The 16,078-nt window shown below is 40.2% G+C and overlaps 3 protein-coding genes across 3 annotated transcripts; all 3 read right to left on the reverse strand.

The window, feature by feature from the left end:
* Positions 1 to 317: 317 nt before the first annotated feature.
* LOC104414645 (disease resistance protein RGA2) lies at positions 318 to 3,392 on the reverse strand. The gene is made up of 2 exons (XM_010025798.3): positions 809 to 3,392; positions 318 to 712 (listed from the first exon to the last, which is right to left on the reverse strand). Exon 1 carries the CDS (start codon positions 3,382 to 3,384, stop codon positions 1,669 to 1,671), a length of 1,716 nt encoding a protein of 571 aa, XP_010024100.3. The 5' UTR covers positions 3,385 to 3,392; the 3' UTR covers positions 318 to 712; positions 809 to 1,668.
* Positions 3,393 to 6,786: 3,394 nt separating this feature from the next.
* On the reverse strand, positions 6,787 to 9,425 carry LOC104445077 (putative disease resistance protein RGA1). Its single transcript, XM_039317889.1, has 2 exons — positions 7,132 to 9,425; positions 6,787 to 7,036 (listed from the first exon to the last, which is right to left on the reverse strand). The coding sequence occupies exon 1, from the start codon at positions 9,355 to 9,357 to the stop codon at positions 7,144 to 7,146; it is 2,214 nt and encodes a 737-aa protein (XP_039173823.1). The 5' UTR covers positions 9,358 to 9,425; the 3' UTR covers positions 6,787 to 7,036; positions 7,132 to 7,143.
* A 5,130-nt stretch (positions 9,426 to 14,555) lies between these two features.
* Positions 14,556 to 15,532, reverse strand: LOC120286110 (disease resistance protein RGA2-like). Its single transcript, XM_039299558.1, has 2 exons — positions 14,644 to 15,532; positions 14,556 to 14,566 (listed from the first exon to the last, which is right to left on the reverse strand). The coding sequence occupies exons 1-2, from the start codon at positions 15,530 to 15,532 to the stop codon at positions 14,556 to 14,558; spliced, it is 900 nt and encodes a 299-aa protein (XP_039155492.1).
* Between the last annotated feature and the right edge of the window lie 546 nt (positions 15,533 to 16,078).

The raw sequence follows: 16,078 nt of genomic DNA on the forward strand, positions 1-16,078 counted from the left end.
ATTTGGATGATTAAGTACCTTAACGCGTACCCGTTTCGTACAAGCTTTGACTTAAATCAAGCGGGCATGTGAAGCTGTTGTCAACTTGTGATTTTTGCGTCCGTCTAAAAGTAACTTGATGACAAAACACAATGAAATTTTATCAAGCACATGGTTCAGGTTGGCATTCTCGAATGATGAATAACAATTCGAAAAAAAAGTACAACACTTGTGCGTAACCAACGATTGAATAATAGAGAGCTTTTATGCAGAACAGAAGCCTAAAATGAAATTGCAAAAGCAAAGCGACTGCTTTTGCTTTGCAGATAGCACTCCATACTTTTTCAAAGAATTCGACTTACATTGTTTATGAAAGAAATTGACCGAAAGTCACCAAATACAATCATTCGAATTGGATGCATCATCCAATTTTATCTCACCGAGAACTTCTGAAGACAACAAAGCTGACACGGGCATACAGGTATCTTTGGAGCACACCACACAACAGAAAAGAAGACAAACAATAAGAAGAAAGAAAGTCGTGGAGTTGGAGTTTCACAGACATTGACATTGATCAACCAAACAGTGTTTTCTTGATCTTGAGCATGGGACTTCAGCACCGCTGGGAAAGTAGGATCTTCCATGAGCAAAAATCAAAACTCTTTCTTCTGGAACTCAAAGGAATTTTCAACTGGCAATGCAACAGGGTTCCATTGGCATGGTGCAACAGTTGCTGCAAGTAAATGAGGACGATATAAGTAATATTACTTTCAGACATAAAATATTATTTCATAAACGTGTCAGAAAAAGTGGGGGAGTTTGCTTATACCGATTAATCAATTCATTTCATCTTCCTTTTGTCGATGTAAATCTCCGGGATATGAGCGATCTTTCTCCAATCTTCACCGCTTCTAGCAGCAATTCTGCTGCTCAATTCCCTGCAATCATCTATCCACAGCTCTCTCAATGTGGGAATGTGGCGAATGCCATCTGGTAAAGAGGACATTTTTGGACAGTCTTCAATCTTCAGTTTTCTGAGAGAAGAACAATTTTGCAGCCAATCGGGCAAAGTACTCAAGTTGGGACAATGCGCAACATCGATTGCCTGCATTGTTCTTGCAGAACCTTTGAGCCACCTGGGAAAAGAAACTATCTTTGGCAATCCCACAAACATCATGGATTGAAGCCTCGACATGGAGCGTGGTTCATCACTTCCGCCTTCTTGCAGCTTCAAGTTCTCGCAGTTACAAATCCAGAGATTCTCCAATGCCTTCAGATTCTTGATGTCTTGTGGTAAGGATGTCAACTTTGGACAACCTCCAATGAACAACTTACGGAGCGACGTGAGAGATTGCATGTCATTGAACAAGGCCTCCAAATTCTTGCAATCTCCAATGAATAGACACCGCAGAGAGGTCAAACATCCTATTCCGCTCTCCGGGAATCGCCGCTGTTTTGTTGTTACATCCAAAAAGCGGAGGCTGATCATATTCTTGATGTCTGCAGGCAATTCCTCCAGTTCCTCGCATCGGGCAAGTCCTAAGCTCTGCAGATGGTGGAGCTCACATATCGAATTGGGGAGTTTCTTGATATTACGGTTGCCGCATAAATGGAAAAACCTCAAATGCTTTAGACCACCGATTGAATTAGGCAGTTGCTCAAAGCTAGAATCATGTAGATATAGCACTCTCAAGTGCTTGAATCTCGAAATGCACATCTCCAGAAAGGACTCCCCAGTGGAACCCTCCTTTTTATTGGAAACATGATGGTGCGAATGCCGCTGAGTTCGCTCAAGTAGCCGGGTAGTTCATCTTCTGGTAGAATAGACGGATCAGAAAATGATAAATGCCGGGTGGTCGAGGAAACATCCTGCGTGCGCATGTTCACGTTGGATGAATCGTTTTGTGCCACCGAAATGGCAAGTGCGCGTATGAGGTCGTGCATTTTGAACTTGAGGAACAGATAGTCTTCCACGACATCATCGAAGAAGGATCTCGACCACAGCTCCTCCCAATACCGTTGTCCAATCTCTTCCAGCTCCTGGGTATTTCCGCTGGATTGAATAAGCCCGTTTGCGATCCACAGTTGGATCAACTCAAGGTTGTTGAATTCGTAATTCTTTGGGAATATGGAGCAATAAGCAAAGCATTGTTTCAAGTAAGAAGGCATTAGATCGTAACTTATTCTTAATGAAGGTAAAATATCAGTTTGTAATTGCCATATCTCACTATTTCGTATAGATTCCCAGTTCCTCTGGTCGGTTTTTGAATGCAAAAGGCTTCCCAATGTCTTCACTGCCATAGGATTCCCTGCACACTTGCTCACGATTTCCTTGCCGCTTACCATTAGGTCTGGGTGATACTTCTCTTGCCCTTGATCAAAGGCGCACTTCATGAACAAAGTCAAAGAATCCTCCTGTGAAAGGTTGGCCAAATTATGCGGGGGGACAGTGCCCATAATTGAGGTGATCGATTTATTCCGCGAAGTCACAATGACTTTACTCCCTTTGGAAACAACTTCTAACAAATCTCTCAGTCCTTCCCAATTTTCCCAACTAACTTCCCACACATCGTCCATTACAAACAAACACCTTTTGTTCTCCACAATGCTTCTTAGGTGATTTTGCAGCTTTTCAAGGCTCCAACTATCACATTTTGCTTCATGACTAAGAGACTCAATGATGTCTCTTATTATCTTCTTAACTTCAAAATCAATTGACATGCATAACCAAACTTTGAGATCAAAATGCTTGCTTATCCTATCATCCATGTAAACCCATTTAGCAAGAGTAGTCTTTCCAATACCTCCTATTCCAACAATTGGAACAACAGCTATCTTACTAGCTCCATCATCATCTGTTCTCATCAACAGCTCTATTATCCTCTGCTTGTCTTTATTTCTTCCAACCACATTCGAAACAAGCACAAAAGAATGAGTTTCCTTCCGTTGAACTATACTTTTGTCAGGAACATTACTCGACAAGTGAAGCTCATTTTTCTCATTATTGATTTCATGAAGTCTCGTCCTCAATTCTTTCATTTTGTGTGCCATCTTAAATTGGAAGATGAAGTTGGATAACCACGAGAACAAGTAGCGTACCCTCCTTTGAAGGGTCAAATGCTCAGTCCTCCTTGCCCTCCTCTGCAAGGCCTTGACTTCGAATTCGTCTAGCACGTCATCGGCATCGTAGCAAAAGCCTTTAAGTTTGGATAGCCAAAGCCTCACAGCATCACTTGTTGTTTGCTTTTGCTCAGCATCGGTGAGCACCTTCTCGATCATCTCTAGCAAGTTCTTAAGCTTCTCTTGATCATCCTCGACGCCCCACATCAGTTGAATTTCTTCGAAAGCCATTGAAGCTAGTTTTCGCCCAAGAGGTCCGAGGATGCTAGAGACAACCTCAGTCATTATTGTGATTTGTGTTATTGGTTTTCGAGGAGGTTTAGCATAACCGCCGAGTAGGAACTCATCTCAGGAGAAAGATAGGTTCTATAGGCAGAGAAATAGGAATATACATGGTGCAATGAAGTGTGTACAACGTTATTCCAAAGTCTTGCGTAGTTCACTCGATTCTTGGTGGATATCCGCAAGCAACTCGATGCCGTTCCATGTACAATTGGAATACATTTGTCGGATGAAAGATAAAGCAAGAGTAGCCTGAATTCCGCCACTTTCTCTTTAATCATTACTACATTCCTTTCTTTGTTCCCTAATTCTTCAAGATAAATATGAGCACAGAGAAGAAGAATAAGCTCCTTTTTATTGCTTGATCCCAGTATTAGATGCCCCACGATTTCGTACTTCCACAAGAACGAGAATACATGGCTTAGAAGTATGTGTTGTTTTCCTTTCACAATTTTTGAAAATTGGAAAAAGACTTTCGGATCATTAGAAAATAATGGAAAAAATTATAAATGATTCTAGGGGTGTGCTTAGTAACCATTCAGTTCCCAGAACAATTTTTGCTTAGAAATTATTTTTTTTATTCCGTTCTCGGGATCAATTTCTGAGCATTTGAAAGCATTTGGTAATTGTCCAAAATTTCTATTCTCAAAATATAAATGTGTTTGGTAAAACCCTTAAAATTTTTAGCTCAAAAACAATTTTTTTTCAATATTTTAATAACTTTATTAAAAAGATTTCCTTTCTTTTCCTCCTTTTGTCTTCTCCTTCCTTCAATCGTCGACTAGACGAGGGCTCACCGAAATGTCGCCGACCCTTGGCAAACCCGACCCACGGCAAGGCTCGGGCCTCACTTAGGCTAGGCGAGGTTGACCTTGCCTAGATCTAGTGAGGCCTAACCTTGTCGCAAGTAAGGCGAGGCGCCTTGGTTAGGCGAGTTTGACCTTGCCTAGATTTGGTGAGGCCAAGCCTCGCCTAGTCACTGGTGAGGCTTAGCCTTGTCATGCCACCACTAGGTCGACGTCACCTAGCCAAGGCAAGCGACTTGGTGGTGGCCTGGCAAGGTTGACCTTGCCTGGATCTAGCGAGGCGAAGTTCGCCCAGCCACCAACGAGGCTTGGGCCAACGAGCCTCTTTGGGGATAAATAATAACCATTATGTTCCAGAAATAGGTTATGGAAGAGAAATAGATTTTTCTATTTATATTTCTAAAAGAGTTTCTAAGCAAAAATAACTGCTCTTCTAACCAAAAATAATTGTTTGATAACGACACAAATTTCTACTTTAAAAATAGAAATTCGTTTGATAACGACACAATTTTTTTTTCTTTTCATATGGTAGTGGACCGGCGACCGGTGCAACAGCAACGGCGGCCGGCAGACGGTGTAGCAGCGGCGGCCGGCGGACGGTGGTCGACGGTGATCAACGGCAACAGATGAAGGACCGGTTGACGAACGATTAGAAGAATTTTTATTTCTCATTTCTATTCCAAAAATAGAGAAGTATTTTTATTTATGATTTCTATTCCAAACCTATTTATGGAACAAGAATCTATTTCAAAATAGAAAAATGGAATAGATTTACCAAATGGATTTCTATTCAAAAAACAAGTATGGAATAGAAAATTTGTTTCTAGAATATAAACAAAGGTTTGTCATGCACCCCCTTTTTGGCTCGGCGCCTTCATCTAGCCGATCACTAACCATGGCTGAGGCTAGCGACTAGCCAAAAGGAAGAAGAAGAAGAAGAAGAAGAAAAGGAAAGAGAAGAGAAGAAAAATTAGGTTTGTTTTTGGAATTATTTTCGGGAACAAAAAAGCAACTTTTTTTTTCTACTTCTTGATTTTATTTCAAATATATTCCTAGAAACAAAAAAAAAAGGATTTTTATGCCAAATTTACTTCCATGAGCAAAATAATAGAATCAGTTACCATTTAGTATATTACCAAACGCGCCATAAGTGTTCATATTTATATAGCTACTATTTAATATAAATAAGAGTTGTATTGCATACACTAGAACAAGAAAAGGGAAGTAAAAAGTAGAGGGATGGCGACTTTCGCCTGATTTGGGTGACGATTACAACCCTTGCTTGCGATCGGTGAGGCCCAGCGAGCCTTGTCGATTCTCGGCTAGCCATCCCCCACCATTGCTAGACCTTCTGGCGATGGTGAGGTGGCGGTCACCATTTTCCTTTCATTCCTCTTTTTATTTTTTTAATCTAATTTAAATAATATTTTGATTTAAAAATCATATTTAAACCAAAATGGCATTGTTTTAGCCATATTCTTCATGTTTTAGCCACATTGTTGCCATGTAGAAGAGAGAACAAAAAAAAAGTTATGTTGACATTATCCATTGGCCTAATTAGATGGAGTTAACGGAATGACTTGATTGTACTAATTTGACAAGTTTTATAACTCGATTGCATTTTTAAAAATTTTAAGACTCAATCGCAATTTTGCAATTTTGAGATAATTTCAATGCGTATATCATGTAGTCTGTTAACACGTCACAACCTCAAAGAAATCTTATTTTATACTCAATCCAGAAGATCAAGTGTTCAAGAAACAAGAAGAAAGTAGTGAGGCTTTTAGATGAAAAGAAGCAGAATCCCAAGTGGGGGAATGGGAGCACCAGATTAGGCGTGAAATGTGTCGGTCTGTTTTTTTTGTGAATTTTCAAAGGGTGCCGTGATTTTCTATGCACACAAAATATTCCACCATCGATAATAATTTATATCTAACTATTTTCGTAGGTGATAAAAACATTTTTTGTTCATTAATTTTACAAGCAAACTAAATGATTATTTTTTAAATAGTATATTTTAAATCTTGAACTTTTCGTAAAACAAATAAGACTAAAATTCATTTTGAATATCTTGAGATGAAAAGTTGTCAAGTCCCGGGATGAGTTCGATAGGTACCTTAACATGTACCCATTTTGTACAAGCTTAGACTTGAATCAAGGGGGCATGTGATGCTGTTGTGAACTAGTGATTTCTATGTTTGTCTGAAAGAACTTGATGACAAAACACAGAATGAGAAATCATGTACCTTTTTTGCTTGGAAATGCCTTAGTGAGGATGAAATTTTATCAAGCTCATGGTTTAGGTTGGCATTCTTGAATGATGGATAAAAAAGGGACAAAATGTGCGACACTTGTATAACTAACGACGGAATACTGGAGAGCTTTTATGCAGAACAGAAGCATTAAATGAAATTGCAAAAGCAAAGTAACCACTTTTGCTTTGCAGATAGCATTCCATTCTTTCTCAAAAAATTTGACTTACAAGAACATTTGTTTATGAAAGAAACACACTGAAAGTCACCAGAGAAGCAATCATGTATTGCATCGCATCATCCATCTTTAACTCTCCAAAAGAACTTCAGAAGACAACAAAGCTGACCCGGGCATACAGATACGTATACGGTATCTTTGGAGCACACCACACAAAACAGAAAAGAAGACAAACAATAAGAAGAAAACGTTGACATTGATCAACCAAACATTATTTTCTTGATCTTGAGCATGGGACTTCAGCACTGCTGGGAAAGTAGGATCTTCCATGAGCAAAAATCGAAACTTTTTCTTCAGGAACTCAAAGGAAATCTCTATTGGCAATATAACATGGTTCCATCAACATGGTGTGACAGTCGCTGCAAGTAAATGAGGACGATATAAGTAACATCATTTCAAAACATCAAATATTTTTTCATAAACGTGTCAGAAAAAGATGGGAGTTTGCTTATACCGATTAATCAATTCATTTCATCTTCCTTCCGTCAATGTAAATCTCTGGGATGTGAGCGATCTTGCTCCAATCTTCACCGCTTCTAGCAGCAATTCTGCTGCTCAATTCCCTGCAATCATCTATCCACAGCTCTCTCAATGTGGGAATGTGGCGAATGCCATCTGGTAAAGAGGACATTTTTGGACAGTCTTCAATCTTCAGTCTTCTGAGAGAAGAACAATTTTGCAGCCAATAGGGCAAAGTACTCAAGTTGGGACAATGCGCAACATCGATTGCCTGCATTGTTCTTGCAGAACGTTGGAGCCACCTGGGAAAAGAAACTATCTTTGGCAATCCCACAAACATCATGGATCGAAGCCTCAACATGGAGCGTGGTTCATCACTTCTGCCTTCTTGCAGCTTCAAGTTCTCGCAGTTGCAAATCCAGAGATTCTCCAATGCCTTCAGATTCTTGATGTCTTGTGGTAAGGATGTCAACTTTGGACAACCTCCAATGAACAACTTACGGAGCGACGTGAGAGATTGCATGTCATTGAACAAGGCCTCCAAATTCTTGCAATCTCCAATGAATAGACACCGCAGAGAGGTCAAACATCCTATTCCACTCTCCGGGAATCGCCGCTGTTTTGTGGTTACATCCAAAAAGCGGAGGCTGATCATATTCTTGAGGTCTGCAGGCAATTCCTCCAGTTCCTCGCATCGGGCAAGTCCTAAGCTCTGCAGATGGTGGAGCTCACATATCGAATCGGGGAGTTTCTTGATATTACGGTTGCCGCATAAATGGAAAAACCTCAAATGCTTTAGACCACCGATTGAATTAGGCAGTTGCTCAAAGCTAGAATCATGTAGATATAGCACTCTCAAGTGCTTGAATCTCGAAATGCACATCTCCAGAAAGGACTCCCCAGTGGAGCCCTCCTTTTTTATTGGAAACATGATGGTGCGAATGCCGCTGAGTTCGCTCAAGTAGCCGGGTAGTTCATCTTCTGGTAGAAGAGACGGATCAGAAAATGATATATGCCGAGTGGTCAAGGAAACATCCTGCGTGCGCATGTTCATGTTCACGTTGGATGAATCGTTTTGTGCCACCGAAATGGCAAGTGCGCGTATGAGGTCGTGCATTTTGAACTTGAGGAACAGATAGTCTTCCACGACATCATCGAAGAAGGATCTCGACCACAGCTCCTCCCAATACTGCTGTCCAATCTCTTCCAGCTCTGTATTATTTCTGTTGGGTTGAATAAGCCCGTTTGCGATCCACAGTTGGATCAACTCAAGGTTGTTGAACTCGTAATTCTTTGGGAATATGGAGCAATAAGCAAAGCATTGTTTCAAGTAAGAAGGCATTAGATCGTAACTTATTCTTAATGAAGGCAAAATATCAGTTTGTAATTGCCATATCTCACTATCTCGTATAGATTTCCAGTTGCTTTGGTTAGTTTTTGAATGCAAAAGGCTTCCCAATGTCTTCACTGCCATAGGATTCCCCCCACACTTGTTCACGATTTCCTTGCCGATTACCATTAGGTCTGGGAAATACCTCTCTTGCCCTTGTTCAAAGGCACACTTCATGAACAAAGTCAAAGAATCCTCCTGCGAAAGGTTGGCCAAATTATGCGGGGGGACAGTGCCCATAATTGAGGCGACAGATTTATTCCACGTAGTAACAATGACTTTACTCCCTTTGGAAACACCTTCTAACAAATCTCTCAATCCTTCCCAATTTTCCCGACTAACTTCCCACACATCGTCCATTACCAACAAACACCTTTTGTTCTCCACAATGCTTCTTAGGTGATTTTGCAGCTTTTCAAGGCTCCAACTATCACATTTTGCTTCATGACTAAAAGACTCAATGATGTCTCTTATTGTCTTCTTAACTTCAAAATCTAACATGGATAACCAAACTTTGTGATCAAAATGCTTGCTTATCCTATCATCCATGTAAACCCATTTAGCAAGAGTAGTCTTTCCAATACCTTCTATTCCAACAATTGGAATGACAGCCATCTTACTAGCTCCGTCATCATCTATTCTCATCAACAGCTCTATTATCCTCTGCTTGTCTTTATTTCTTCCAATCACATTCGAAACAAGCACAAAAGAATGAGTTTCCTTCCGTTGAACTATACTTTTGTCAGGAACATTACTCGACAAGTGGAGCTTATTTTTCTCCTCATTGATCTCATGAAGTCTCGTCCTCAATTCTTTCATTTTGTGTGCCATCTTAAATTGGAAAATGAAGTTGGATAGCCATGAGAACAAGTAGCGTACCCTCCTTTTAAGGGTCAAATGCTCAGTCAGCCTCACCCTCCTCCACAAGGCGTTGACTTCGAATTCGTCTAGCACGTCATCGGCATTGTAGCAAAAGTCTTTGAGTTTGGATAGCCAAAGCCTCACAGCTTGATTTGTTGTTTGCTTCTGCTCAGCATCGGTGAGCACCTTCTCGATCATCTCTAGCAAGTTCTTGAGCTTCTCTTGATCATCGTCGACGCCCCACACCAGTTGAATTTGTTCGAAAACCATTGAAGCTAGTTTTCCCCCAAGAGGTCCGAGGATGCTAGAGACAACCTCTGTCATTATTGTGATTTGTGTTATTGGTTTTCGAGGAGGTTTAGCATAACCGCCGAGTAGGAACTCATCTCAGGAGAAAGATAGGTTCTATAGGCAGAGAAATAGGAATATACATGGTGCAATGAAGTGTGTACGACGTTATTCCATAGTCTTGCGTAGTTCACTCGATTCTTGGTGGATATCCGCAAGCAACTCGATGCCGTTCCATGTACAATTGGAATACATTTGTCGGATGAAAGATAAAGCAAGAGTAGCCTGAATTCTGCTACTTTCTCTTTAATCATTACTACATTCCTTTCTTTGTTCCCTAATTCTTCAAGATAAATATGAGCACAGAGAAGAAGAATAAGCTCCTTTTTATTGCTTGATCCCAGTATTAGATGCCCCACGATTTCGTACTTCTACAAGAACGAGAATACATGGCTTAGAAGTATGTGTTGTTTGCCTTTCACAACTTTTGAAAATTGGAAAAAGACTTTCGGACCATTAGAAAATAATGGAAAAAATTATAAATGATTCTAGAGATGCGTTTAGTAACCATTCAATTCCCAGAACAATTTCTGCTCATAAATTATTATTTTTATTCCGTTCTCGGAACAATTTCTGAGCATTTGAAGTCGTTTGATAATTGTTCAAAATTTTTATTCCCAAAATATAAATGTGTTTGGTAAAACCCTTAAAATTTCTAGTTCAAACAATTTTTTTCAATATTTTAATAACTTTATTAAAAAAAATCTCCTTTCTTTTCCCCCTTTTGTCTTCTCCTACCTTCGGTCGTCGGCTAGATGAGGGCTCGCCAAAATGTCGCCGACCCTTGGCAAACTCGAGCCACGGCAAGGCTTGGGCCTCACTTAAGCTAGGCAAGGTTGACCTTGCCTAAATCTGGTGAGGCCTAATCTTGCCGCGAGTAAGGCAAGGCGCCTTGGTTAGGCAAGTTTGACTTTGTCTAGATCTGGTGAGGCCAAGCCTCGCCTAGCCACCGGTGAGGCTTAGCCTTGTCATGCCACCACTAGGTTGACGTCGCCTAGCCAAGGCGAGCGACTTGGTGGTGGCCCGGCAAGGTCAACCTTGCCTAGATATAGCAAGGCGAAGCTTGCCCAGCCACCGACGAGGCTTGGGCCAACGAGCCTCTTTTTGGCTCGGCGCCTTCATCTAGCCGATCACTGACCATGGCTGAGGCTAGCGACCGGGCAAAAGGAAGAAGAAGAAGAAGAAAAGGAAAGAGAAGAGGAGAAGAAAAATTAGGTTTGTTTCTGGAATTATTTTTGGGAACAAAAAAGCAATTTTTTTCTACTTGTTGATTTTATTTCAAATATATTCCTAGAAAAAAAAATGAATGGATTTTTGTTTTCTGGAATAAAAAATTTACAAAATGAATTTTTGTTCCAAATTTACTTCCATGAGCAAAAGAATAGAATTTGTTACCATTTAGTATATTACCAAACGCGCCATAAGTGTTCATATTTATATAGCTGCTATTTAATATAAATAAGAGTTGCATGGCATACACTACAACGAGAAAAGGGAAGTAAAAAGTAGAGGGATGGCGACTTTCGCCCAATTTGGGTGAGGATTACAACCTTTGCTTGCGATCGGTGAGGCCCGGCGAGCCTTGTCGATTCTCGGCTAGCCATCCCCCACCATTGCTAGCCCTTCGGCGATGGTGAGGTGGCAGTCACCATTTTCCTTTCATTCCTCTTTTTATTTTTTAATCTAATTTAAATAGTATTTAGATTTAAAAATCATATTTAAACCAAAATGACATTGTTTTAGCCATATTCCTCACATTTTAGCCATGTTGTTGCCATGTAGAAGAGAGAAAATAAAAATAAAAAAGTCATGTCAACATTATCTGGCCCAATTGGATGGAGTAAACGGAATGACTTGATTGTACTAATTTGAAAAGTTTTATAGCTCGATTGCATTTTTTATAAGTTTTAAGATTCAATCGCAATTTTGAGATAATTTCAATGCATATGCATATATCATGTAGTCTTTAACACGACACAACCCCAAAGAAATCTTATTTTATACTCAATCCAAGAAGATCAACTGTTCAAGAAACAAGAAGAAAGTCGTGAGACTTTTAGATAAAAAGAAGCAGAATCCCATGTGGGGGAATGGGAGCACCAGATTAGGCGTGAAAAGTGTAGGTCTGTTTTGTGAATTTTCAAAGGGTGCCGTGTTTTCCTATGCACGCAAAATATTCCACCATTGATAATAATTTATATCTAACTATTTTCGTAAGTGATAAAAAAAAATTTCATTCATTAATTTTTATAAGCAAACTAAATAATTATTTTTTAAATAATATATTTTAAATCTTGAACTTTTCGTAAAACAAATAAGACAAATTCATTTTGAATATCTTGAGATGAAAAGTTGTCAAGTCCCAGGATGAGTTCGATAGGTACCTTAACATGTACCCATTTTGTACAAGCTTAGACTTGAATCATGGGGGCATGTGATGCTGCTGTGAACTAGTGATTTCTATGTTTGTCTAAAAGAACTTGATGACAAAACACAGAACGAGAAATCATGTACCTTTTTTGCTTGGAAATGCCTTAGTGAGGATGAAATTTTATCAAGCTCATGGTTTAGGTTGGCATTCTTGAATGATGGATAACAAAGGGACAAAATGTGCGACACTTGTATAACTAACGACGGAAAACTGGGGAGCTTTTATGCAGAACAGAAGCATTAAATGAAATTGCAAAAGCAAAGTAACCACTTTTGCTTTGCAGATAGCATTCCATTCTTTCTCAAAAAATTTGACTTACAAGAACATTTGTTTATGAAAGAAACACACTGAAAGTCACCAGAGAAGCAATCATGTATTGCATCGCATCATCCATCTTTAACTCTCCAAAAAGAACTTCAGAAGACAACAAAGCTGACCCGGGCATACAGATACGTATACGGTATCTTTGGAGCACACCACACAAAACAGAAAAGAAGACAAACAATAAGAAGAAAACGTTGACATTGATCAACCAAACATTATTTTCTTGATCTTGAGCATGGGACTTCAGCACTGCTGGGAAAGTAGGATCTTCCATGAGCAAAAATCGAAACTTTTTCTTCAGGAACTCAAAGGAAATCTCTATTGGCAATATAACATGGTTCCATCAACATGGTGTGACAGTCGCTGCAAGTAAATGAGGACGATATAAGTAACATCATTTCAAAACATCAAATATTTTTTCATAAACGTGTCAGAAAAAGATGGGGAGTTTGCTTATACCGATTAATCAATTCATTTCATCTTCCTTCCGTCAATGTAAATCTCTGGGATGTGAGCGATCTTGCTCCAATCTTCACCGCTTCTAGCAGCAATTCTGCTGCTCAATTCCCTGCAATCATCTATCCACAGCTCTCTCAATGTGGCAATTTGGCGAATGCCATCTGGTAAAGAGGCCAAGCTAGGACAGTCTTCAATCTTCAGTTTTCTCAGAGAAAAACAATTTTGCAGCCACTCAGGCAATGTGCCCAAGTTGGGACAATGCACAACATCAATTTTCTGCAGTGTTCTGGTAGCACCTTTGAGCCACCTGGGAAAAGAAACTATCTTTGGTAATCCCACAAACATCACGGATCGAAGTTTTGACATGGAGCGTGGTTCATCACTTTCATCGTCTGGCAGCTTCAAGTTCTCGCAGTTGCAAATCCAGAGATTCTCCAATGCCTTCAGATTCTTGATGCCTTGTGGTAAGGATGCCAACTTTGGACAACCTCCAATGAACAACTTATGGAGCAACGTGGGTGATTCCATGTCATTGAACAAGACCTCCAAATTCTTGCAGTCTCCAATGAATAGGCACCGCAAAGAAGTCAAGCATCCTATTCCCTTCTCTGAAATTGCTGCTGTTTTGTGGTTATATCCAAAAAGCGGAGGTTGATCATACTCTTAATGTCTGCAGGCACTTCCTCCAGTTCCTCACAGCCCGGCAAGTCCTAAGCTCTGCAGATTGTGGAGCTCACAGATTGAATTGGGGAGTTTCTTGATATTACGGTTGCAACATAAATGAAGAAACCTCAAATGCTTTAGGCCACCGATTGAACTAGGTAGTTGTTCAAAGCTAGAGTCATGTAGATAGAGCACTCTCAATTGCTTGAATCTCGAAATGCACATCTCTAGAAAGGACTCCCAGTGGAACCCTCCTTTTTTATTGGAAACATGATGGTGCGAACGCCACTGAGTTTGCTCAAGTAGCTAGGTAGTTCACCTTCTTGTAGAAGAGATGGATCCGAAAATGATATATGCCGAGTGGTCGAGGAAACATCCTGCGTGCTCATGTTCACTTTGGATGATTCGATTTGTGCCACGGAAATGGCAAGTTGGTGTATGAGGTCGTGCATTTTGAAGGTCAGGAACAAATAATCTTCCACGACGTCATCGAAGAAGGATCTCGACCACAGCTCCTCCCAATACCGTTGTCCAATCTCTTCCAGCTCCTGGGTATTTCCACTGGATTGAATAAGCCCATTTGCGATCCATAGTTGGATCAGTTCCAGGTTGTTGAACTCATAATTCTTTGGGAATATGGAGCAATAAGCGAAACATTTTTTCAAATAAGAAGGCATTAGATCGTAGCTTATCCTTAATGAAGGTAAAATATCAGTTTGTAATTGCCATATCTCACTATCCCGTTATAGATTCCCAGTTGGTCAGGTTGGTTTTTGAATACAAAAGGCTCCCCAATGTCTTCACTGCCATTGGATTTCCTGCACACTTGCTCACGATTTCCTTGCCGATTGCCATGAGGTCTGGGTGATTCTTCTCTTGCCCTTGATCGAAGGCACACTTCATGAACAAAGTCAAAGAATCCTCCTGTGAAAGGTTGGCCAAATTAGGGGGGCACTGCCAGACAGTGCCCATGATTGAGGCAATCAATTTATTCTGTGAAGTCACAATGACTTTACTCCCTTCGGAAACACCTTCTAACAAATCTATCAATCCTTTCCAGTCCTCTTTACTCACTTCCCACACATCGTCCATTACAAACAAACACCTTTTGTTCTCCACAACACTTCTTAAGTGATTTTGCAGCTTTTCAAGGCTCCAACTGTCACATTTGGCTTCCTCACTAAGGGACTCAATGATGTCTCTTATTATCTTCTTAACTTCAAAATCAACTGACATGGATAACCAAACTTTGATATCAAAATGCTTGCTTATCCTATCATCCATGTAAACCCATTTAGCAAGAGTCGTCTTTCCAATACCTCCTATTCCAATAATTGGAATGACACCAATCTTACCAGCTCCGTCATCATCTGTTCTCATCAACAGCTCTATTATCCTCTGCTTGTCTTTGTTTCTTCCAATCACATTTGACACAAGCACAAAAGAATGAGTTTCCTTCCGTTGAACTATACTTTTGTCAGGAACATTACTTGACAAGTGGAGCACATTTTTCTCTTCATTGATCCCATGAAGTCTCTCCCTCAATTCCTTCATTTTGTGCGCCATCTTAAATTGGAAAATTAAGTTAGATAGCCACGAGAACCAGTAGCGTACCTTCCTTTTAAGGGTCAAATGTTCAGTCAGCCTTGCTCGCCCCCGCAAGGCCTCGGCTGCGAATTCATCTAGCACGTCCTCAGCATCATAACAAAAGTCTTTAAGCTTTGACAGCCAATGCTTCACAGCTTCATCTGTTGTTTGCTTCTGCTCAGCATCGGTGATCACCTTCTCGATCATCTCTAGCAAGTTCTTGAGCTTGTCTTGGTCACCCTTGACGCTCCATAACAGTTGAATTTCTTCGAAAACCGCTGAACCTAGTTTCCCCCCAAGAGGTCCGCGGGTGCTAGAGACAACCTCAGTCATGGTTGTGATTTGTGTTATTAGTTTTCGAGGAGGTTTAGCATAACCGCTGTGCAGGAACTCATCTAGTTATCAGGAGAAGGATACAAGGAAGCAGGATTTTGCTAGGTTCTATAGGCAGAGAGATAGGAATATACATGGTGCAATGAAGTGTGTACGACGTTATTCCAAAGTCTTGCATAGTTCACTCGATTCTTGGTGGATATCCGCAAGCAATTCGATGCCGTTCCATTTACATTTGGAATACCTTCGTCGGATGAAAGATAAAGCAAAAGTAGCCTGAATTCTGCTACTTTTCTCTTTAATCATTACTGCATTCCTTTCTGTGTTCTCTAATTCTTACAAGATAAATATGAGCACAGAGAAGAATAAACTTCTTTTCATTGCTTGATCCCTGCAATATAGATGCCCACGATTTCGTACTTCTACAAGAATGAGAATGATTGGCTTAGAAGTAACGGAATTTTTGAAAATTGGTAAGACTTTCTGACCATCAGAAAATAACGGAATTTTTTTTAAAACGATTCTCCATGTCTATATTTGTATAGC

This window comes from Eucalyptus grandis, chromosome 1 (genome assembly GCF_016545825.1).
Source record: "Eucalyptus grandis isolate ANBG69807.140 chromosome 1, ASM1654582v1, whole genome shotgun sequence".
Classification (NCBI taxonomy): domain Eukaryota; kingdom Viridiplantae; phylum Streptophyta; class Magnoliopsida; order Myrtales; family Myrtaceae; genus Eucalyptus; species Eucalyptus grandis.